Source organism: Somniosus microcephalus, chromosome 12, assembly GCF_052327205.1.
Source record: "Somniosus microcephalus isolate GS21.2 chromosome 12, FLI_Smic_1.0, whole genome shotgun sequence".
Taxonomy (NCBI): Eukaryota; Metazoa; Chordata; class Chondrichthyes; order Squaliformes; family Somniosidae; genus Somniosus; species Somniosus microcephalus.
Window position 1 is genome coordinate 25,169,530 of NC_140998.1, and position 24,084 is coordinate 25,193,613.

Consider the following 24,084-nt stretch of genomic DNA (forward strand, 5'->3'; position numbering starts at 1 on the left):
TACATTGCAGGAATATTGCTTGTGGTTTTATTGTTACTCTAGATGAGAGGGTTTATTAACAGGATGTTAACTTTCCTGCTTTAACTCATGGGATGAATCTATGCTTTAAAAGACTTGATGTTTCCTAAAGGATTTGTGGGTTTATATATTTATAACCAAGATGTAGTCTTGCACCACTGAAATACTTTGGTAATGCACCAATTTTTCCCCCATTTAAATTTCTTGTGCAAGAATGTTTATGCATAACGGACAAAATTGTCAATATGTCCTCTTCCGTGTTTGCAAGATGTTTAAATGCAAGGCGAGGTTTCACCCTGGAATTCCTCCCCAGTATTTTTTTTTGAACAATACATAATGTGGCGTTCAGACAACTGACGTTATTGGGCACATGCTTATTTTTGCCCACAGCAGGAGTCTCTGTGCTCATTGACTTGTATTCTGGAGTCGCATAATGATATCCATAGAAACCGAAGATAGGAGCAGGAGTAGGCCATTTGGCCCCTCGAGCCTGTTCCGCCATTTAATGAGATCATGGCTGATCATCCAAATTCAGTACCCTGTCCCTGCTTTCTCCCCATATCCCTTGATCCACTGGTTCGCCCTTATCTATTCTACCAGTCACATCCTCAAAAAATTCCAGTAGATTAGTCAAGCATGATTTACTTTTTGTAAATCCATGTTGACTTTGTCCGATCCTGTCACTGTTTTCCAAGTGCTCTGTTATTACATCTTTTATAATAGACTCAAGCATTTTCCCCACTACCGATGTCAGACTTGCCGGTCTATAATTCCCTGTTTTCTCTCTACCACCTTTTTTAAATAGTGGGGTTACATTAGCTATCCATGTTGAGGGATTAACAATTCTAACTAAAGATTAATGACAATCTAGTGATAATCAGCAGTGGATTACTGGGCAATAACAATTTTTCTATATGTTGGCTTTTCTTTATACAGTGACTCTACCAGTACAATTGACGTATGGTAGAAGTCCATTTGGAGAGTACCCTGGAATAGTGTTCGTGTTGCCAGCGTGCTGAGAGTTGTAGGGCAGTGGTCCATACCCTCAATTCCCCATGTGACTAAGTCTCAATTTCACATGTGTTGGAACAGCATTGAACAGATGGTACTTCCCCACAGAGAGGGAGGAAACTGTTGAGTTGTCACCTTGGGCTGTATTTTCATAGAATCATAGAATGGTTACAGCACAGAAGGAGGCCATTTGGCTAGTCAAACCTGTGCCGGCTCTCTGCAAGAGCACTTCAGCTAGTCCCACTCCCCCACCCTTTCCCTGTAGCCCTGCAAATTTCTTTCCTTCAGGCACTTCTCCAATTCCCTTTTGAAAGCCACGATTGAGTCTGCCTCCACCACTCTTTCAGGTAGTGCATTCCAGATCCTAACAACTCGCTGCGTAAAAAAGTTTTTCCTCAAGTCGCCTTTGGTTCTTTTGCCAATCACCTTAAATCTGTGTCCTCTGGTTCTCAACCCGTCTGCCAATGGGAACAGTTTCTCTCTGTCTCGACCCATCATGATTTTGAACACATCTATCAAATCTCCTCTCGACCTTCTCTCCAAGGAGAACAACCCCAGCTTCTCTAGTCTATCCACGTAACTGAAGTCCCTCATCCGTGGAACCATTCTCGTAAGTCTTTTCTGCACCCTCTCTAAGGCCTTCACATCCTTCCCAAGGGGTGGATGTTGACGGCCTTCTCACGGCCCATGCTATTCACATCTGATCTCGTCTCAAAGGACACTGAACTTGTCGTTAAATCAACCTCCCGGTGACAGTAGCAAACCAAGCAAAAATCCTTCCTAAAATGCGGTGCCCAGAATTGGACAGAATACTTCAGCTGAGGCCAAACCAGTGTTTTCTAAAGGTTCATCATAACTTCCTTGCTTTTGTACTCTATGCCTCTATTTATGAAGCCAAGGATCCTGTGTGCTTTTTTAATTGCATTCTCAACCTGCCCTGCCCCCTTCAATGATTTATGCACACATACCCCCAGGTCTCTGTTCATGCACCCCCTTTAGGATTGTATTCTTTAGCTTATATTGTGCCTCCTTGTTGTTCTTACCAAAATGTATCACTTTGCACTTTTTTGCGTTAAATTTCATCTGCCACGTGTCTGCCCATTTCACCAGCCTATCTATGTATTCTTGAAGTTTATCACTATTCTCTTCACTGTTCACTATACTTCCAAGTTTTGTGTCATCTGCAAATTTTGAAATTGTGCCCTGTACACCCAAGTCCAAGTCATTAATATATATCAAAAAAAGCAGCGGTCCTAGTACCGACCCCTGGGGAACGCCACTGTATACTTTTCTCCAGTCTGAAAAACAACCATTCACCACTACTCTGTTTCCTGTCACTTAGCCAATTTTGTATCCATGCTGCCACTGTCCCTTTTATTCCATAGGCTTGCCAGCAAAGTTGAAGTCCATTATGTGGCACTTCATCAAATGCCTTTTGGAAGTCCATGTACACCACGTCAACCGCATTACTCTCATCAACCCTCTGTTACCGCATCAAAAAACTCGATCAAGTTAGCTAAGCACGATTTGCCTTTAACAAATCTGTGCTAGCTTTCCTTAATCAATCCACGCTTGTCCAAGTGACTGTTAACTTTGTCCCTGATTATCATTTCTAAAAGCTTCCCCACTGCCGAGGTTAAGCTGACTGGCCTGTAATTGCTGGGTTTATCCTTGCACCCTTTTTTGAACAAGGGTGTAACATTTGTAGTTCTCCAGTCCTCTGGCACCACCCCTGTATCTAAGGAGGATTGGAAGATTATGGCCAGTAACTCTGCAATTTCCACCTTTACTTCCTTCAGCACCCTAGGATGCATCCCATCCGGTCCTGGTGACTTATCTACTTTAAGTACAGCCAGCTTTTCTAGTACCCAGAGAGTGGTGAGCCTGTGGAATTCTCTGCCACAGAGGGCAGTGGAGGCCAGTTCTTTAAATATATTCAAGAAAGAGTTGGATATGTTTCTTGAGGCTGAAGGGATCAAGGGATATGGGAAAAAGGCGGGGACAGGGTACTGAGTTTGGATGATCAGCCATGATCACATTGAATGGCGGAGCAGGCTCGAAGGGCCAAATGGCCTACTCCTCCTATCTTCTATGTTACCTCCTCTATCAATTTTTATCCCATCCAGTATCTCCACTAACTCCTCTTTCACCGACTTTGACTGCATCTTCTTCCTTGGTAAAGACAGATGCAGGGTACTCATTTAGTACCTCAGCCATACCCTCTGCCTCCATGCATACCTCCTGCAGCGCACCAACCTTATTTATCAGGCTTCGTGCATTTACACACATGCACTGTAAACCTCTCTTAGACCTTGTATTCTCTCTTGGCCTGACCCCACCCAATACCATACTATTTCTTACTCTAGTGCTAGCTGTCTCTCCCAATCTTTTGTGCACTTTGTTTCTTCCATCTAATGGTACATCCTGGTGCCTGTACCCCTGCCAAATTAGTTTAAACCCTCCCTAACAGCACTAGCAAACCCCCCCCCCCCCCCCCCCCAAAACGCGGATATTGGCCCCAGCTCTGTTGAGGTGCAACCCGTCCGGCCTGTACAGATCCTACCGGTCCCAATGTCCCAGGAATCGAAAGCCCTCCCTCCTGCACTGTCTCTCCAGCCACGCATTCATCTGCTCTATCCTCCTATTTCGATAACTCACTAGCTCGTGGCACCGGAGGAGATTACTACCTTTTGAGGTAGTATTTTGTTATAAAAGGGGGGAAAAACGTACAGTTTTCTCAAACTGAAGCCCATCACCTCTTAGAGGGTTAAAAAAAAATCATATGTTCTAAAGTTTTTTTTTAAACTGTATATTTTCCATTTTCAGGGCTGTCTGATCTTGAGTGATGAACTAAATCATGCTTCATTAGTGCTTGGAGCCAGACTTTCAGGTGCAACCATCAGAGTTTTCAAGCACAACAGTAAGTAGACCAGAAATAAAGCTGAACCAATGCAGAGAAGAATATATTGCACGGGTGTAGACAGTGAAAACCTTGAAATAAATGCAGAATAATGGATGGGTATGAACTGCAAGGTTGTATTTCATTTTGTCGAGCAGTTTGCGAGCACCTGAGCTCCAAGATTGCATTAGCTTTCCAGTCCCCAATGTCATTTTATATAACGCAAACTATTTGTGTTTTTTCACAGTCACAACTTGTGGGGCTCCCTGAAGCCTCAGCTGCTCGGACAGCGAGTTGTTGAGCCATGTAAACGGGCGGCTCCCAGGTTCAATCAAGCTGTGCTATGTTAGTAAATCCTGGTCAAATTGGTCATGGAGGCACACCAGTTAGCCTGGCCACCTGTAAATTAGAGAAAGAGAAATCAGCCAGCAATCCTGCTTCTGAGAATTCTGCTGGAAGTGGATGCATGGATATTGGGTGAGAGCGAGTTCTAGCTTGGAGATGACCCCCCCCTCCCCTCAATGCGATTGAATGCTGTGTCTAGGTTCATTTATGAAGAAATAGCCATTTAAGAGTAGACTCTGGAGGGGGTGACTGCCCCTGAAAAAGGTGGCGAAACAACTTCTGTATCTTACTGCTCCTGGAAAATTGCTGTGATGTTGCCTCTAGAGTGTTGTTTGGGTTGATTCAGCAGTATTACCGCTGGTGATTTTCAGCCGATTACTGATTCTGTACCCAGTACGTATTAATGGAAATATTCTGTAGGTATTAAAAAAATTCCAGAAGCGATGTATTCCTCCTTCCTTCAGTAATTTACTTGGCACAGTTGGGGGCACATACTCCAATACAAACTGAAAATGTGTGGAAATATGTAACGGGTCCATCAGCAGCTGGAGTGGGAACATTTCGGGCAAGAGAGAGTCTTCATCAGAACCAATAATTTTCTATTACTATTTTCGCAATCTTATCTTTGTTTCACCAAATATTTTGTTTGTGCTTTCTTAAGATGGGCTGAGATTTGTAGAAATAATTGTACATTTTCACACTTGAGGCAAGACAATTGAATTATTAACTGATGTAAGCATGATCTAAAATGTTAAACTCAAAGCTAAATAAATCTCATTGCTTAACCTGTGATGAATAGTGACTGTTCGTCACTTATTGAACCAGTTCACTTACATTGTCACCCTTTCCTGTGACCGTGCCCTGCTCATCGATTTAACAGTGAAGTTGACATCATTGGTTTTATTTTAAGAGAAGAGGCAAAAAAAAGTAATTTGATTTTTTTTTTAAAGGAATTTTAATAAAGTACCAGTGTCTATGAAAGGCAGCATGTTAGAACATAAGAACGGGGTTAAGTTAATTTAAAAGGTGATTGTGAACCTAATGGGTTGGAAATATGTTAATTATTTCATGGAGGAATAGGGGAATTTGAATTGTGGTTCATGGCCATATTTCTGATGAGCATTTACATCACTTCAGCAATTTTACATTAGCTAAGAGAGTTCCCGTCTGTTTTGTTCCTTGTTTTTTTTTTTAAACTCATTCTCAGGATGTGGGCATCACTGGCAAGGCTGGCATTTATTGCCCATCCCTAGTTGTCCTTGAGAAGGTGGGCCGCCGCCTTCAACCTAAGCTGAACCGTTAATAGTGAAGATACGCTGTTAGTCTTCATGATGCAGTGGGACCACAATTATCCACAAGTTGTGGTTAGCAATATGGTGAGGAGGAACTTCTTTAAAATGAAGTGGATATTCATTTAAATTTTAAAAAGCGCTCATCCTTTCAGAACTGGTTTCAGCTGCCATGCCACTGATCTATAGCCTCGCATTCGAGAAACCAGTAGGGTTTGGGTCTTGCTATTACACAGTCAAATGCTGAGAACAGCAAAACTGGCAATCTTCCAAAGGGAAGCTGATTGTTTTGTGCTTGATCAGCTGGATTGCTCCTCAATGTTCTTGTTGATCAGTATTGTAGCCCAAAGGAATTTGTGCTCCTTTTTCAATGCCGTACTACAGGGCAGTTTATTTATTACCTCAAGCACCATTGTATACTCAAGTTTGATGCTTTACAAAATGTTTTAAAGCAAAACAAGTGCTCCACACTTAAATGAGCATGCTGATTAGTTGGTTAGATAAGAGCATCGGCCAGTTGTGGGGTTTGCTTTCATTATGGTGGATAATTGGCATTCCACTGTTATGGTAAAGATGGCAGCAGATGTATGGAAGGGGAGGGGAAAGTGTTCGTGGACAAATGCTCAAATGCAATTGAAGGTGTAGATTATATTACAAGCCTCAGCATTTAATGGTGAACTGCAGTACGGCCAGTATATTGTACGACTACCTAAGGAAGTACAGGAAACTTTGTTATATCCGGCACCGACGGGACCGAGCTGTTGCCGATCTATCAAAACTGCCAGACATACAAAGTTAATGTTGAAGCATATGGAGTTTTTCATCTCCGTATCTGACAACAAACACTGTTGCTTAGCAACAGCGTCAAACAGTCGGCCCGTACCTTGGAAGCGTCTCTGTAGCTTAGCAACAGCTTCAGAGACTTTCCAAAGCCTGACTGTTGGGGGGGGAAAAAAAGCCACGAGAAGAAAAACAACCTAACAGAACGGCTCCTGATTTCTGCCGGTAGATCGAGGTTTCCGGACATACAACCTCCGGATAAACCAAAGTCTCCTGTAGATGGAGAGAAACTATTTCTGCTGGTTGGGGAGTCTAGGACTAGGCATAGTCTTAAAAATTAAGAGCCAGGCCTTTCAGGAGTGAAGTTAGGAACAGATCTCATGCAAAGGTGGTAGAAGTTTGGAACTCTCTTCCACAAACGACAATTAATTTTAAGTCTGAAATTGATAGATTTTTGTTAACCAAAGGTATTAAGGGATGTGGGCCAAAGCTGGGTATATGGAGTTAGGTCGCAGATCAGCCATGATCTCATTGAATGGCAGAACCAGCTCGAGGGGCTCGATGGCCTACTCCTGTTCTTATGTTCCTAAGGAAGTCATCTTATTTCAAAGACTTTCCTCACTTGTACAAGTGCAGTGGGCAGAATACTCAGAGTATTCTGCTTATTTTATCACATGCTCTTTCACACTGGATGGATGAAGAATCAAAACTTGTAGCAGTTAAAAATGGTAACGCAAGATAATAGTATCATTGATTTATTAAAAAATTAGATTATTAGCCATGAATGGGACGGATTCTCCAAAAATGAGACAGTTGAAACCCATTCTTGCTTAATTGCCTCCACATAATCGCTGGCCTGTAACATAGATACCCTGGCCATAAAGGAATCCTCAGCCAACACCTTTTTTGCTTTAATTGGGAAATACTTAGTCGTATTTCAGTTATTTTCACCGTGCTCCCTAATCTTTGAATATGGGTATAATCCCATGCCTGTCGCAGAAGGCACGGATTGTTGATGGGGCTGCTTGCAGCCAAAAGAAAATTGAACCAAAATGGAATAAAACTTCCCCCACCAATTGCATGGCACAAAGATACACCCACGATCTGCAAGACTATTCTCTGATCTCTGGATTCCAATAACTTACAACAGCACAAGTCTCGACGTTGCTGCCTTGTCAGTCATGTGCCTTCGTGTGTTAATGCTCCCCTGAGTTGTGCCGTTTTAGTTCAGGTACTAGTTGCTAACTTTGCCACAACAGCAGAGATTTTCCCTCTTTTATGTAATCGACACTATTCTGTACTGAATTTGACCCGGTACCCACTGCTCGATTCAGCATCAACATCTTTTTACATGGGATATACGGCACAGAAACAACTGGTCCATGTTGGCATCTTGTAATATTCGTCGCCATTTTAGCCTCAGCTTTTAAAACGAGCCAAGGTGGCTAAGTTGCTTTCACCTCTAGAACCAGACTTGGATAAAAGTGACAGCCTGCCTGGGCAGGTTATTACGTGAAATTAATTTGGGCATTCTCAATCCAGTTCCTCGTGGGTAAACGCCCACAGCACAAAAGTGCCCCAATTTGGCATCAATCGGAAATCTCGCTCGGAAATGGAAAGTGTAGCACTGGTGCAGTCGGAGTACTGAAGCACATTGGGCCAGAGTAGAGGGAACTTTATTCTGCATCTAACCATCCTTGTACTTGACCTAGCAGTTCTTGAAGCTGACGAGGTGCTTGAAACAGGAAATGGAAGTGTTCTCGGTCCCAGCATTGACATCTTTCATCCTGATGAACAAAAAAATTTAATTTAACAAAACAAATTCAAGATGCACATTGTCGGGGTTATTCTATTTGCCAGTGCTATCTACCACTGCCTGTGCTTGAGTGTTCTCGCTCACTTAAGTTCTCCTGGTGTCCTAGCCAATATTTATCCCTCAACCAACATCACTAAAACTGATTAGCTGATCATTATTTCACTACTGTTTGTGGGCTCTTGCTGTGTGCAAATTGACTGTCGTGTTTCCCTACAAGTGTCGTGTTCCCTACAAGTGACTACATTTCAAAAGTACTACATTGGCTGTAAAGCGCTGTGGGATGTCCTGAGGTCGTGAAAGGCGCTATATAAATGCAAGTCCTTTTTGTTTCCTTTTAACACTATGGCTGAAAAGAGTAGGATAGCAAGATCGAGTGAATCGAATCGTGATTAGGCGATGCCAAGTTTGGGTTTCTATAGGATGAAATGGGGACAGCAGATTTGACTAGGTCGCTCTGGCCAAGCCTCCTTTGCTGCTTTGATTGCACAAGGAAGTGATGATATTGTGCTAAGTGTGTACCACCCTTTCACTCGGGATATTCCCACTATATACTGAATAGAATTTCAATTTGTGCAAATGCTCACGAGAGCCTGTGATTTGATATTTGTTGTTTGGAAATTCGTGATCATCGTTTGTTAATGTGGCTCGGTAAACAGCTGGGAATTGTGTACCCAGGCTCTGTGTACAGGATTTATGATCCTGTTGCTAGCTTGTGATTTTTATATAATCATATGATACAGGTGACTCTCTTTATTTTGTTGATATCCCTTTCCCCTCGAGTGTCTCTATTGCACACCTTTCGCAACGGAAAGAACAAGCTCGAAACCACCGTCAAGACCCTCTGTCAATACTACTGTATAGCCAGCTAGTAGAAGGTATACGTGAGCTTCCCCGCATATTTGTTTTTCTCATGGAAAGCATCTAGCTGCTCACCAGTTTGTAATGGGTTACATCACCCTGCTGCTTTGTATTTGTAACATACAATAAATTGTCCTTAAAAGAAAAACCCATACAAAGTGGAAACTTATTAGATGGCAGGTGGGGTAGTTGTCAATGTTTCGGTCAACTGTAGCACCAACAGCATTATTACATGGCTCTGTTATACTAATCACATCGCACACTTGGTATGAATATAACGGAACGAGAAAAAATCTGGCGAATAGAAACAGCAGAGGGAAGGGTATACACAGCTAACTCGATGGCTGCAGCTAAATCTGAGGAATAATTCTATGTAGGAGGTTGGGGACAGCTGATTATTGCAATATGATAATATAGTCAAGGAATCTTTGCTTTGCTGTCCTTTTCCTTTTATCCTCCTCTTGTAGTTCCTGTCTGCCATCAGTGGATAGGGGCTTCCTTCTTAATCCAAAAACATCCCATCAGCCCAAATCTCTTCCTTTTCCTTCCAGTCTCATCGCCAGATTCCCTTTCTCCTGCTTGGTCCATGAAAGAAATAAACTGGAAAGTCAGACCTCCTTTTCCTTTTTTTTTTAAACTTCCCTGCACCCTTCTGATGTGTAGACTAATTAATTGATGGAGATTGATTGCCATGGTTAGTCAACAACTCCATTTTTGTTTCCATGCGACTACCAGGTTGGTAGAGGGCGAACTAGATGGACCTTGGTCTCTTCGTCTAGCAATTCCTATGTTCCCATGTGAGAAGAGGGTCATACAGCAATAAGCACCATTGGGTGAAGTATGGAGTCAATACAGAGTTTCTTCTTTAAGTTGATCTAAGTCGTCATGGTACAAGATCAGATACAAGGGGATTCAAGAAAGACCTCGCACTCTCCAAGGCATATACACTCCACAGGGTTAGAGTAATGCTGCATTTGCTCCCCACCAACCACCACTACTTGCACAAATCCCTGTTCTCGGGCAAGTAATACACAAGCAAAATCAAATGAAGTGCCGCAAATTTCAATAAAATTGTAAGCTAATAGCAGGCTGTATAAATGCCGTGCTTAACTACACAGTGCTATCAAGGAATTGTTAGTAACTAGCTAAATCTGAATGAACAACGTGATCAACATAGGAAGAGGAGTAGGCCATTCAGCCCCTCGAGCCTCTTCAGCCATTCAGTTAGATCATGGCTGATCTGTATCTTTACTCCATTTACCTGCCTTGGTTCCATAACCCTTAATACCCTTGCCGAACAGAAATCGATCAATCTCCGTTTTGAAATTTTCAATTGACCCCAGCCTCTGCAATTTGGGGAAGAGTTTTCCAGATTTCCAATACCCTGGAATGATCTTCCAGATATCGTAGTGGAGGCAAAAACACTGGAATCATTTAAGAAACATGTTACTGGGAGCACTACTGTGGGTTCTTTCTGGAGAAGCTACGATTTGGCTGAATGGCTTTACCTACCAATATTGAACTAAGGTTATGCTCAAATTCTCCTTTTTTTATTCTTTGAATTTGACTCGACATTTTAAGGTAACAATGAGGAGTTTTTCTGTGGGCAGCTGGCCATGGCTGAAAGTGCGAGCCAGTTTATCAGTGGATGTTTGTGTAATACCAACTGCATAGTCCTTACAATGCTTGTTTTATTTCCAGATATGCAGAGCTTGGATAAATTGCTGAAAGACGCTATTGTACACGGGCAGCCTCGGACTCGCAGACCGTGGAAAAAGATTCTCATCGTGGTAGAGGGGATTTACAGGTACAAACACAAGTTACATATTCCAACCTGAATAAGTCATTGTGTGCTTTGCAGCGTGTTCGCCAAGCTGGCTAGTGAAATGCTGGAACGATGCCTTGCATTCGCTGCCTTGCACATTTCATGTTCCACTGCCTTGTGTACAGCCAGACTGTGCCCATGTCACCAAATCTTGCAATTGCAGAGCTGCCGTTTAAAAAATGCCATCTTCCTCCCCAGTCGTGTGCTGAGATCACCTGTTCCAGGTGACACTTAGATCAACAACAACTTGTATTTATATAGCGCCTTTAACGTAGTAAAACGACCCTTCATGGGAGCGTTATTAAACAAAATTTGACACCGAGCCGCATGAGATATTGGGAAAGCGCTTGGTCAAAGAGGTAGGTTTTAAGGCGTGTCTTAAAGGAGGTAGCGAGGCGGAGAGGTTTACTGAGGGAACTCCAGAGTTTAGAGCTGAGGCAGCTGAAAGCACGGCCGCCAATGGTGGAGCGATTAAAATCGGGGAATGCGCAAGAGGCCAGAATTGGAGGAGCGCAGAGATCTCGGAGGGTTGTAAGGCTGGAGGAGGTTAGGCCATGAAAGGATTTGGAAGTGAGGATGATAATTTTAAAATCCTGATTTTAAAATCACTTTACTTGCCACCACCTTTGTGCTGACTTCCTGCATGAGAGGTGGGAGTTCAACCAAGGTAAGGGGTCAGTAACGGTTCTGGCTCTAAAATTCCCTAATGTATTTTAATTTTGGCTACATAACGTCCAAACGTCGTCATTTGGCGCATTGATATTCTTAGCTGATTGAGCTGGAACTCTGTGCAGTTACCAGATGCAGTGTTGCTGATTATTTTAAGAGGTGAAAATTTCTGCCTCCAGCCCCCCCCCCCCCCCCCCACCAACCCTGGAACACTCCATTCCTCTGACTCAAGCCTATTGTGCATCCCATTCCCTTCGCCCCACCATTGGTAGCTGTACTTTCAGTCTCGGTCGCACATTCTGGCAATACCTCTCCAGTTACCTCTCCAACTCTTTAAAGACTCTCATTTAAAATTCCACTTTTGTGACCAACCATTTTGGTCGACCCTCCTAATCTCGGTCTCCATTTTTTTTCACGCCTCTGTAAAGGACCTTGGTGTGTTCTTCTGCATTAACTGCTCTATGTAAATACAAGTTATAAGAAAAGAAGAATTAAGAGCAGCAGTAGGCCATACGGCCCCTCGAGCCTGCTCTGTCATTCAATAAGATCATGGCTAATCTTCTACCTTAACTCCACTTTCCTGCCTGGTGTCCATATCTCCTGATTCCCCTAGAGTCCAAAAATCTTTCTCTCAGCCTTGAATATACTCAACGATTCAGCATCCATAACCTTTGGGGTAGAGAATCCTAAAGATTCACAACCCTCTGAGTGAAGAAATTCCTCCTCATCTCAGCCTTAAATGGCTGACCCCTTATCCTGAGCCTATGTCTCCTAGTTCTAGACTCTCCAGCCAGGGGAAACAACCTCTCTTCATCTACCCTGTCAATCCCCCTCAGAATCTTGCATGTTTCAATGAGATCACCTCTCATTTTTCTAAACTCGAGAGTATCTGCTCAATCTCTCCTCATAGGACAACCCTCTCATCCCAGGAATAAATTGCTGCTGCTTTTTCCCCATAGGTGGGGGGGGGAATGAGAGAAGTGTGTTAATTGATTCTTTTTTCTTTAAGTTGCAAAAATTCCAGGTCGGGAGAGTACTTTTTATACTATAACAAGTATTTTGACTGCAAGATACTTTTACCTACCCTGCCCCCTTACCAACTTCCCCTCCCATGCGCACACTCTTTAATTTGCGCTAAACTAATTAGCTCCCAATGGTGTCTCTCTTTTCAGCTGACTGCCAATTTGTCTTGGCTACTATCTTCATATATAAAGATAGCTTGTTCCATCCTTTGTGGCTTCCCATTCACTGGCATCACTCTGGTAACAAGCAAATGTTGCCTCATAAGTAATTTGAACAACTCAGAATTGCGCACAGGCAGCAGTGCAGAAAAGGGCTCTGTCTAAATGAGCCAGTATATATATGTTTTTGTGTGAATGCTTTTTTTTTAAAAAGTTAAGATGGGGAAAACAGTCATTTTATTGAAGCTACATTGTATTTATCCCTCCCTTTTTAAAATACACATGCTGAAAATAAGTAGTACTTTTCAAAAAGGAGTTGCTAGAAAAAGTGCAGCTCAGATCTATTAATTTAGAGTTTTTTGTTAGTATAGATGCTTGCTATTTGCATTCAGTGCGTCTGGCTGTAAGTTTGTGACACTGGCATTAAACTGACGTATGAGTGGAAGTAGAATTTGGCAGATAATTGCTGTAAAGTTGCTGTAATAACGGTTGCAGTCCACCAGCGTGTTGACGTGTAGCTACCGTTGAGACAAAATTAAACTGTTCAAATCTCCCATGTCAGTTGCTAAGAACTCGTAGCTAGCTCCTCATCAGATCTCGCACATTCTAGAGTTTCCTCATACAATAAATAGCTTTGTTGGCAAACGGTAGCCATTTTGCTCATGACCATTTCCTGTAAACAGCACTGATGTGTTTTGGCCGGGGCACTGGGGAAACTCCCTGCGTCCTCATGAATACTGCCGTGAAATCTTTTAACATCAGCTGGAATTACAAGAAGGGGTGTATTGGGTATCTGTCTGCATTGTGTACTGCACTGCTAAGCAGTACTCCCCAGCACTTTAACCAGCTGATTAAATCGCTGCTCAGAATGTTGGTGTTTATATAACCAGAATGTTAACACCTTTTGATCTTCATTGGTGTCAACCCAAAACCACGTGGAATGGGGCACTGCCCAGCTGTTCAAAGTGCTCACGGGCTCTTCAATTATATGCTCAAGTCCCAGAAATAGGGTTGCAGCCTTAAACTGCAGACACCAGAAGGGCAAGAGTGCTATCAATTGAACCAAACTGACACTTTTTATAATGAGTGGCTTACTATGAATCTAAAGCCATAATCTGGTGAGTTTGCAAAATCTCAACTAGAAACTGAAAATGGTGTAAATACATAGTAGGTTTGTCATCATCTGAAAGGGCAAGACAGGTTAATATATCACAATGTCAGTCCTGATAAAGGAGTCCATATTGACGTGTCTTTTTGTCATAGTTTAAGAGCCTTGCGGTGGTTTTCTGCGTTCAAGGTTTTATATAAATGCAAATTATTGTTGAAGTTGCTGAAGGCCATACTTTTTACGTTGAAGTTTGGATGGCTGAGCTCTGCTCTTGGCATTTCTCTCTCTCACTCAAAATGCAGGAGAGAGAGAGATTCACTTGCAAACAAATGTGGTAGGAAAATCTAGCTTTAATATGGCCAGAAGAGGAATTGGTCTGTAGCGACTGAGGTTTATATGAAGATGCTAACAATTGAAGCTATAATGAATTATATTTATTAGTTTGCATTTCAAGTATGAGAAAGAAAGACTTGCATTTATATAATGCCTTTCACGACCACCGGACGACTCAAAGCACTTTACAGCCAATGAAGTACTTTGGAAGTGTAGCCACTGTTGTAATGTGGGAAACGTGGCAGCCAATTTGTGCACAGCAAGCTCCCACAAACAGCAATGTGATAATGACCAGATAATCAGTTTTTTCTGTTATGTTGGTTGAGGAATAAATATTGGCCAGGACACCGGGGATAACTCCCCTGCTCTTCTTCAAAATAGTGCCATGGGATCTTTTAAGTCCACCTGAGAGCAGATGGGGCCTCGGTTTAACATCTCATCCAAAAGACGGCACCTCTGACAGTGCAGCACTCCCTCAGCACTGCACTAGAATGTCAGCCTAGCTTTGTGCCTGGAGTGGGACTTGAACCCACAACCTTCTGACTCAGAGGCAAGTGTGCTCCAACTGAGCATCAAAATACTGTGGAGCTGGATTTGATCCTTTTTCTGTTTCCAAAAGGTTCCTTATATTATCGTATCGGGATGAAATACAAGTCAATGGCAGAAAGATAGGAACAGGAATAGGCCATTCAGACCCTCGCGCCTGTGATCAAGTACTTATGATACAGAAAGGGAGGAAAAGTTGGCTTTTGCTACCCGTGAGCACCAGCTAAAGTACTTTTCCATTGTGTTAAGGGATCTGTTTTTAAGAGAACAGCCTCCATTTGATGGCTGTTGTGCTTTTACACTCTTAGGCATCAGTCTCTAGGTATTCTGGGCTCCACTATAATCCAGAGAGCAAGCACAGGCTCCCTGGATTTACATGAAGCTGTAGCCCATGGTAGATTCTTGGACTCAGTTTTGTGGCTAGATGTGTGATGTCACCCTGTCTGTGTTCTGAACTTGGGTTGTTTACACTGTGGAATGCAGGGGGATTTAGGGCGATCTACATTGTCTACTGTTGCCTCTATTCCTCCACGGTAAGCGTGCCATGAGAGACGCTTGTAGAGGTCTTGGGGGAGCTCACCTACCTCCTTGACTAGGGCGTGGCACTGAATGGGCTTAATGAGAGGGGTTCTATTTTCAGACTTCCCTCGTACTGCTCAGTGTCAGGATTCAGTGAAGCTGCAACACCATCGAATTGGCATAACCTGCAACAACAGCATCACCGAGACCTGTTGACATTGGGAATTCTCATGTTAAATGTTGAGATAAAAAGCATAATGAGAAAATACAATTTGTGGGCATGAAATGCATTTGCCCACAAGTTATTAAATATCTGATATATTTACTGCTTTAAATTCAAAGAGCTCTTTTAGACCGGGCTGAAAATGGTCAAGTTAGGTAGGAGTTGGATTTGTAGTGTTGGATTTAGTAGTGTTAATTTTTTTGTTTCACAGTATGGAGGGCTCTATCGTCCGCTTGCCTGAGATAGTGGCTTTAAAGAAAAAGTACAAGGCTTATCTGTACCTGGATGAGGCTCACAGTATCGGGGCTCTGGGACCCACAGGCCGAGGCGTGGTGGAGTATTTTGACCTCAATCCCAAGGACGTGGATGTCATGATGGGAACCTTCACCAAGAGTTTTGGCGCAGCTGGTGGATACATAGGTGGCAAAAAGGTACGGCAATTGGTCCGAGACTTTCCATGTCGAACCTTTTCATGGCGGGCACTTTGTAAGCATTGTCTGTACTCGAGTGCCAGAGGTAATCTGGTGTTTGCAGATTGAGTGTCTGCCTCCTAGCTAGCTGGTTGTTAGTTTATATTGAGGAACTGCTTCTCTTTACATTTCTTAGGCAATCTAACTTTTGCCATTTTTCAAGACTTAAACTGAGCTTTTTACAGTGACTTCCCCCCACCCCCATCTTCAAAATACCGCGCATGTGCAGTTTTTCCCTAATTTAAAAGCCGGTGAGCCTGCACGGGAGCTGCGGCGCGCCGCACGGCCGTGCAACTTAAAGGAAACATTGATCCACTGCACTATTAATGATTGACCGGTCAGCCTGGCTGAACTCCATTAGAGGTAAACCTGTCAGTAGGGCTTGAACCTGTTCCACTCAATCCCAAATAACTGCAGTCCAGTGCCCTAGCTCCTGATGTAAGCAGCATGCTGCTTATTCCAAACACTCTGTTGGTAGACTGCATGGTTTTGGTTGGTTAAACGCCCAACAGTATCCCCGCATGCACTTGGGTCCCTAAGCCTTGGCTCTGCTAAACAGGCACTGCGCTGTCTGGATTGGACAAGTGGAATGTCTCCCAATGGGATGAGGAGTGGGTAAAGAGCTGTTTACTCTGCATCAGGCAGGCAAACCATCTGCACGGATTTCACAATACCTTGGCTTGGATACTCTTAAAATGTGGTGGTGGGTTAATGTTTATGTCGAGCATCCAGCTAACCACAAAATAATGGACACTGAGGGCATTTGAAGCCCTGGCTTAGATCTTCTAACTCAGCAAAAAAAAAAACAAGGATCAAAAAGACATCCAAATTTTTAAAACTACATATTGTAAAAATGTATAAACACGAGACTCCTTTTAATAGAGCTGTGGTTACCAGCAGATGGTGTTTTTGGATGCAGGGTGTTGGTGCTCAACATCTCCACCTCCTGGTAATTATCGGTAACACTACTGCCGCTAAATTGCCTTTTAATTTTAACTATGTTCAGGAATCCAAAACTAAGCACCTAACTTCAAAACCTTAATTCACGTGTAGATTGCAACTTTGGTTATCTGGCTAAATTCACCGTACTACTTTCAGTCACAGATCAGTGAGATCACTTAAAATGGTTGTCTTTGGAATCACTGCACGCCAAGTGATGTGTGAAGCACTTGAGATGTTTCAACAGTGATAACTGCAATGTTGACATTAATGGAAGCTTGAGATGCTCGGTAAATGCAGTCCAGTTCACAAAAATAAAAACCGGTTTAATTTTGCATGCGATCTGAAGTTGCTGACCATGTCTTGCACTCGAATGTATCTTAATTAAGGTCATTGGAGCAAAACTGCTGCAGCTGATGGTGTTGAGGCACAAAGCTTGCAATACAAAATGGCAGTAAATTGCATCATTTGTAATATTTGCAATACATTTAGACATGTGAAAATCACAGCTACAGTATATTAGGGATTGCCAGTAGATTTTCAGTGGATATCATCTGATATATGACAGAGATAATATACTTGACTTTGAGAATGAAAGCAGTATTGCTGTATTATTTTTTAATGGGCCAGTAATTCCTGTCCCAACGTGTGAGTACGGTCGGGGTACTCGCGCGTCTGGCCGGAGGAAATGCCGGTTTTCAGCATGCACAGCGCATGCGGGGAAAACCGGCATTTCCTGCCCTCTGAACGAAGGGGTTCAGAGGCAGAACGCGCGCGACTGCACAGGCAGCGCGTGCGCATTAAAATTCCTTTTTTTTTTTCCAAAGTTGCGCGCGTGTAAAGACCTCCGGTCTTTACGCGTGGAAAAACAAGACATAAGTATTTAGTTTTTCAGGTAAGTGGGCTTTTAGTACAATGTAGAATTTTTTTTTCCACAAGTTTGTTATTTTTAAAGAATTTACAGGATGGTAAGTTTAGTTTTAGACCCTATTTTTTAAAAACTTATTTTTTTCAAAAAATTGATTAATTGTTTAAAACATTTTTAAAAACTTATTTATAGTTATTATAATCAGTGGGATGTTTTTTTTAATTTTATTTAAAGTTAAAGTAGTGTTTTGGCAGCCCATACTTTTCATGAGTTTGACAGCTCTTACTGTCAAACTCATGAATGAGTTTCCCCTCCCCTGATTGGCTGCACAGTGCTCACCTGATCCCAGCCGGCACATCGCACTAACTCCGCCGCTGGATCAGGTAAGCGCATCGCGCCGACATCTGAACCGGGCCAGTGACAGGAAATGCGAGCAGGCCCAGGCTTCAGATGTCGGCGCGCAGGGCGAGTGCACATCGGGGGCTTGCACGTGTGGCAAGCCCATTATCTTGTAAATAAGCCTTTGCCCAAATTTATTCTACTAACTTTTACGGTCTTGTGACTGCCTTAACGTGAAAGGGGAAAATAAATTTAATATCCAGACTTCTCTGAATGTAGTCCAACTTTCCGTTTCTAAATTGTGTTGTACAGTAAAGCTAAGCTTGAACCATGTCCCAACACCAGCCCACGCAACTCTTTACTGTAACTTCCCCGCCCGATCGCCTGTGAACATTGAGGCGTTTGGATAGAAGTGCTATGTTGGTGTCGTTTGTTGAACCCACCAGGAGAGATCACAGCGATCCACGGTACAGATCATCCAATGCAGCTAAAATGCCTCTTAGGGTTGAAATCTAATTCTGTTTATTAAGTGTGTATCTTGCTTTATCTCAATGATTAAATAGAGTGCAAAGCGGTGTGCTTTGACATTGTGTTGTGTACAAAAATCTACCTGCATATTCTACACAAGTAGTTTTGTGAGATCAAGGCTTTCCGTCCCATATGTTACACCAGAGAGTTATTGGGCCATAATTTGCGACCCCTACGGGTGCGTACAAGGTGCCTGTAAGGGCCATGCAAGTTCAGGGTTTAAGCATGCAAAGTGCACACGCGAAAACCCCGGAACCTGCGATCTGTCAAGAATTCCCTCGACAGATCATCCACATCCCCGGGAAAAGGGCCTCCGCTATTTGCCCAACTTCTGCCCAGCGAATACCCATGAAATTCTTACGCCTGGTAAAAGCAGGCGTAAGGCCTGCTTTTACCAGCGCAAGAGTTTAAAAAAATAGAAAAATAAAATGTTATCACTCATTTATACATTAAAACCCTGTCCAATAAGTTAAGTTTATTTTTAGCCCCATTAAAACATATACTTTTTTCCCCCAAAAATTAAATTTTTGTTTAAAATATTTAATTAAATGTCATTTAAATTTTAAATATATAATTTTTAAAATTTATTTCACGTGTTCGTGTATTTAAGTGATCCCCATTCATACTTATGGGAGTTCCGTACATATGGAATCCCCATAAGTATGAATGGGGATTCCCCTTCTTTCATTGGTTGGGCCGGCCCACGTGATCTATGAGGCGCTTGCGAACAGTGTGCGCCCCCGGGATACGTGGACTGGTACCCGGAGAGGCCCAGGAGCGCGGATCTACGAACCTCCATGCTTCCAGATGAGTACCTAGGGGTGAGGGAGTCGGAACATGAATAGTCAAGAGGAAAGAACCAAGCATGGACCACTGGATCATTGGAGGTGGCAGAGAAGCCATTGGAGGAGACACCTACATTGCAATACGAGTGGAACCAGAAGAAAGCAGAAATGGACTGTAGAGGGGAGATATTAGAAGAGGATGCAAGGTGAAGGGGTCCAGGAATGTGCAGAGAGAGAACTGTGGTAGTGCAGTCGAGCTGGTGCAGATGATCCACAATCCGCCCAGATGTCACGAAGATATGCACCCATTATAAGGACCAAACCAGTGCACAAGCAATAGGAGTGTTTCCACTTCTCACGTTTGTGAATTTAGTTTCTAACGCTGAAGAGCCAAGCCAATTTCATGTTTGTTGAGCCATCCGCTGTCTCAACTAATCTGTACTTGGCCAGGTACACCGTAAATGCCTACTGGGCATACTGATGGAAACTATGTGAGCAGTCTCACGATGAATGTTGGTAAATGGTGTGGGTTTATTGGTGCTTTTCTGAAACTGAGAGATAAGGTCATCATTGAGAGTAGTTAAGGGGTGTGGGTGGAAATTGTTCCATATCATTCTGTGAATACACCTAGCCTGAGCGAACTTTATGGTTACGCCATCCCTTCTCTTGAACAGTCATCCTGTGGTTTCGTAACCTTAAGGGCAATAAAAATTAAAACTACAATGCCTGGGCTGCAGACACACGTTCTTCGGTTATGAAGCTTAAAAAAAAAAAAAAAAATTGGTTTAAATGATACCCAAAATAAGCAGCTCATAAAACCACTTGAATGTATATCTATGTTTATCTTGAACTTTAATTGGTTCTTAATAAGGTCTCCAGACTGTCAGCGATACTTCGAACCCTTGATAGTAAGTTAAATTCTAAGGTCAGGCATGCTGTACACGGTACTGAGTAAAGCAGGCTTCAGTGCAGTTTCTGAGAATTCGATTTAGAAGTAATTGCACACTGGTACTTGTATAAACACACACACCTTTTGGAGAAAGCAATAGCTAAGTTTACAAGATACCAGCCATTTATTGATTTTGATCTTTTATAATCTAGCGCGAAACAGCTCAACAAATATTTGTGTCTGCATTGCAGGAGCTCATAGACTACCTTCGCTCGCATTCTCACAGTACAGTCTATGCTACCTCAATGTCTGCACCTGTTGTAGAGCAAATCATCGCCTCCATGAAATGCATCATGGGAGAAGATGGCACGAAGCTTGGTAAGTCCCTTTCTGCAGCAGTAGAAGATGCAGCTTTGGTCTGGGGAGGCGAGTAATGGTAAATGTCGATATCTTGGTATGGGGAACCCTTCAGTGGAGTAACCGTTGTGAATCTCGGCCAACAGTCATATTTATCACAATGAAATAGAGTGCATGTTGGGTGAAAGGTAACAAATTGTATTGGTCAGACGTGTATACTATTTTGGTTAGACTGTGCGTTGGTGTCATTCTCTTATGTTTAGGTGTGGTGGGCCTACTATACCAGAGAATCTAATAATTGAGTCGCATAGGTTGTTTGCTAATGGTGGAGCCAGTATTTGTCTATCTCTGGTTATAGCACGGTACAGGTGGCAAGGTGTGGCACCCACTCGGTGTGCACAGCAGTATGTTGTTGATGTGTCGACGTCCTTTGTGTCTTGGATACTGTAGCCTCTGGTTTTGCAGTACTTCACAGTGAAACCTTTCAGTGTCGGGTACATGTGATGCATCAACATCCAGAGTTACTATTGAAAGGAGTGTTCAGGTTGCTTGTGTGGTCAAGTTATGCTGGCTTTGTGATCTTAAAATAAAAAAAGGAATGGCCTGGACTATGGTCAGTCAGTTTTCGGGATTCTGTTTGTACTTTCCATTTATAATATCTCCCCCTCTCCGTCAGACTGCAGTTCCTAGGCAGTCCCTTGTGCTGTCGTCAACGCTGGGTCAAAGTCCTGGAACTCCCTCCCTAACAGTACTATGGGAGTACCTTCACCTCGTGGACTGCATTGGTTCAAGAAGACAACTACCCCACCACTGTCTCAAGGGCAATTAGGGATGAGCAATAAATACTGGCCTTCCCAGCAACACCCACATCCTGTGACTGAATTTTTAAAAAGTCACCACCATTGTTCTGCTAAGTGACAAATATGTGTTTCATATGCAGTGGAACTGCTGCTGGTATCGTAGGATCTGGTGTATCTATGGCAACCCAGGTTTGAGCTCACCAATGAGTGAATTGTGGGATGTATTTTATAGTTTTACATTGTCTGCTGGTGTTTTGAAGTAAGTTCACGAATATTTTAATTGTTCTCTATTCAAATGTTTGTTGTACACAATTCCGACATTTCAATGTAACATGCAGGCTTTAGAATTGGGTACTGTAAGTATGTCTGCAGTGGAACCTGCTTCTAGTGATGCTCCTTTTCTGGCAAATTCCAATAAGGACATAAGAAATAGGAGCAGGAGTGGGCCTTACGGCCCCTCGAGCCTGGCCATTCAGTAACCTCAACTGCACGTTCCCGCCCTGTCCCTTGATTCCCATAGTGCCCCAAAAAAAGCTAAAACTGCCCCAATTCTCTGTTACCTGGACACTCACTCCTGTTGAAATGAAAACGCAGCAGCTGGCGTTTGGTTCACAAGCAGACAGCGAATGCACTTCAGGTAACCAGGAGTCAATGTTGCCCGGTCATGGAGCAGTGAATCTGCAGCTAGTTTGTGTTTACTGACCAAACCTCCTCAATTGCTTGTTTGGAAAAGGATGCACTTCAATCCAGTTTGGGTACAGGAGGTGGTTAATGCCAGGATCGCGGACTGTTTTTATTGTATGTGATTAGGTTCACGTCCGGACCTTGCATTCTTCAACCACATACTACTTGGATTCAGGACAGTCTCTGACTTGTGTCAAGAACAATCATTTCAAGCTGAAAGTTACTGTTACTGACCAATTTGTGCATTAGAGAAAGAGAAACCTGAAAGTCTGAAGTAGAATCGGAAAATGCTGTAAATGAAGAGCAGGTCAATTAGCATTTGAATTAAGTAAGATTAAAGTTTTGCGTGGTAACCTTACTTTCCAGATGCTGAGCAGCCCTACTATGTATTTCCAGATTTTTTTTATTGTACTAGTGATGGTATGTTGTCGATTCTTTTCTTGGGAGTTGAGATTTTTCCTCCTATTGTGGCTTCAGAGTGGTGCCCATAAGTCTACTCTGTAAATTACTGGTTTCAATATTACAATATCCTAATGTTTGAAGGTTAAAACTAAAGCAGTCAGATTGCGGTGGAGGAGTGGAACGGACTATGTTTATTCTAATGGCTTCTGCTGTTGCTGAAACATCTTGTGGAATGTGCTTTCAGCATACAGCCTTCCCTGAGCCAGCTGTACACCTCCGTGCACCTTTCTCTGTCCCCTGTGTTGAGTCTGGGTACTTCCACCCAGGTTATAAATTGAGCCTGAATTGCCTTGCCAACTCTCCCTTACTTCAAAAACCCCTCTGACTGTGGTTTCAATTACCCTTCCTCTCTATGAAGTGCTCAGAGGGGTTCTACATAAGATGGTTTTTTTCTAAATAGCAAAATTCAGGAGGCATGAATCAACCAGGATTGTCGCCAGTCGTTCTCTTTCTCCCCCCCCCCCCCCCCCCCCAATCTTTTAGTGCGTGGCCCATTCAAATTTTCGTGCATGCACGGTTTCTTCCTTGTAGAAAGCAGTGAGCGGCCTGCGCAGGACCTCCAGACCACTGCATGGCCGTGCAGCTTAGCAGGAAAGTTTGGTTGTCGCTGCTCTGAATATTGTTCTTTCCACATCTCCTTCTTTCTTACGATTGTGTGTGGAACTCCTTGCGTCCTCGGTCTTTCCTTCTCCCTGCAATCTACCGGTTTTTAAAAATGCAAGTATGTCATTGCCTGATGGCTGCTTCCTGATTTAGCTAACCTCCCTGTTACTTTGTTCAACGTTGGTGTCTGCACTACGGCTCGTGCCTTTCATCCAAACACTGGTGCTTGTTTAGGTCGGATTCCAGGAGCCAGCTCCCTCATTTATACTAGACCCAGCTTCCTGATCCCGGAGACGGAATGGAGATGTTTGTGGATCTATAAATTCTGTTGCAGTAACTGTGGAGCAGATTGTGGTGGTGTCGATGCCAAGAGGTGGCTCGCTGACGCCAATTTCCCACAATCTGGCCTGAACAAGGGCCAGTACGAAATGCAAACAAGAAAAAGCTCATTCAGAAAATTATCAAAAGATCAGTTTTCTATCGATGACATTGTGTTTCTTTTCTTGCTCCCTCCTCACCAACTCCGTTCGCTTGCTACCCGTCGCCCTGTGAAGGGCCGAGACGTCTCTTTGTACATTTAAAAAGTCCTATAGAAATGTTGATTTAAATTTGGAAAAGACATTTTATCCTTTAATTATGATTTGTGTGCACGGTACAAATAGGAAATGATTTGGTATTTGAGGAGCTTGTGTGGTTGGATGCATTTGTTTTAATCTTGTTCTAAGGTTACAGTTGAATTGTCTGCTTTTTAAAAAGGTTTAACCTGGTTAGTTAACTTAGCCGCAGCTAAATGGAAAGGAAGTACATCAAAGGCCATGCTTTGTGCTAAGTTAGCCATTTATTGCATGCTGGACAATCTAGTGGAGCAGTGTAGTGGAAAGGGGGGGCGGGGTGGAAATGACCTTGTCGACATTTTCTTTACTTGAAACCTGCTTTTTTT

General features: G+C 43.0%; 1 protein-coding gene across 1 annotated transcript in view; it reads left to right on the top strand.

Moving 5' to 3' along the window:
- LOC147109077 (serine palmitoyltransferase 2-like) overlaps positions 1–24,084 on the top strand; it is a 156,441-nt gene that overhangs the window by 73,816 nt on the left and 58,541 nt on the right. Inside the window, exons 6-9 of the mRNA XM_086002663.1 lie at positions 3,856–3,949; positions 10,718–10,823; positions 15,632–15,851; positions 20,490–20,616. Coding sequence (XP_085858789.1) covers positions 3,856–3,949; positions 10,718–10,823; positions 15,632–15,851; positions 20,490–20,616 — 547 coding nt within the window. The remainder of the gene's footprint in view (positions 1–3,855; positions 3,950–10,717; positions 10,824–15,631; positions 15,852–20,489; positions 20,617–24,084) is intronic.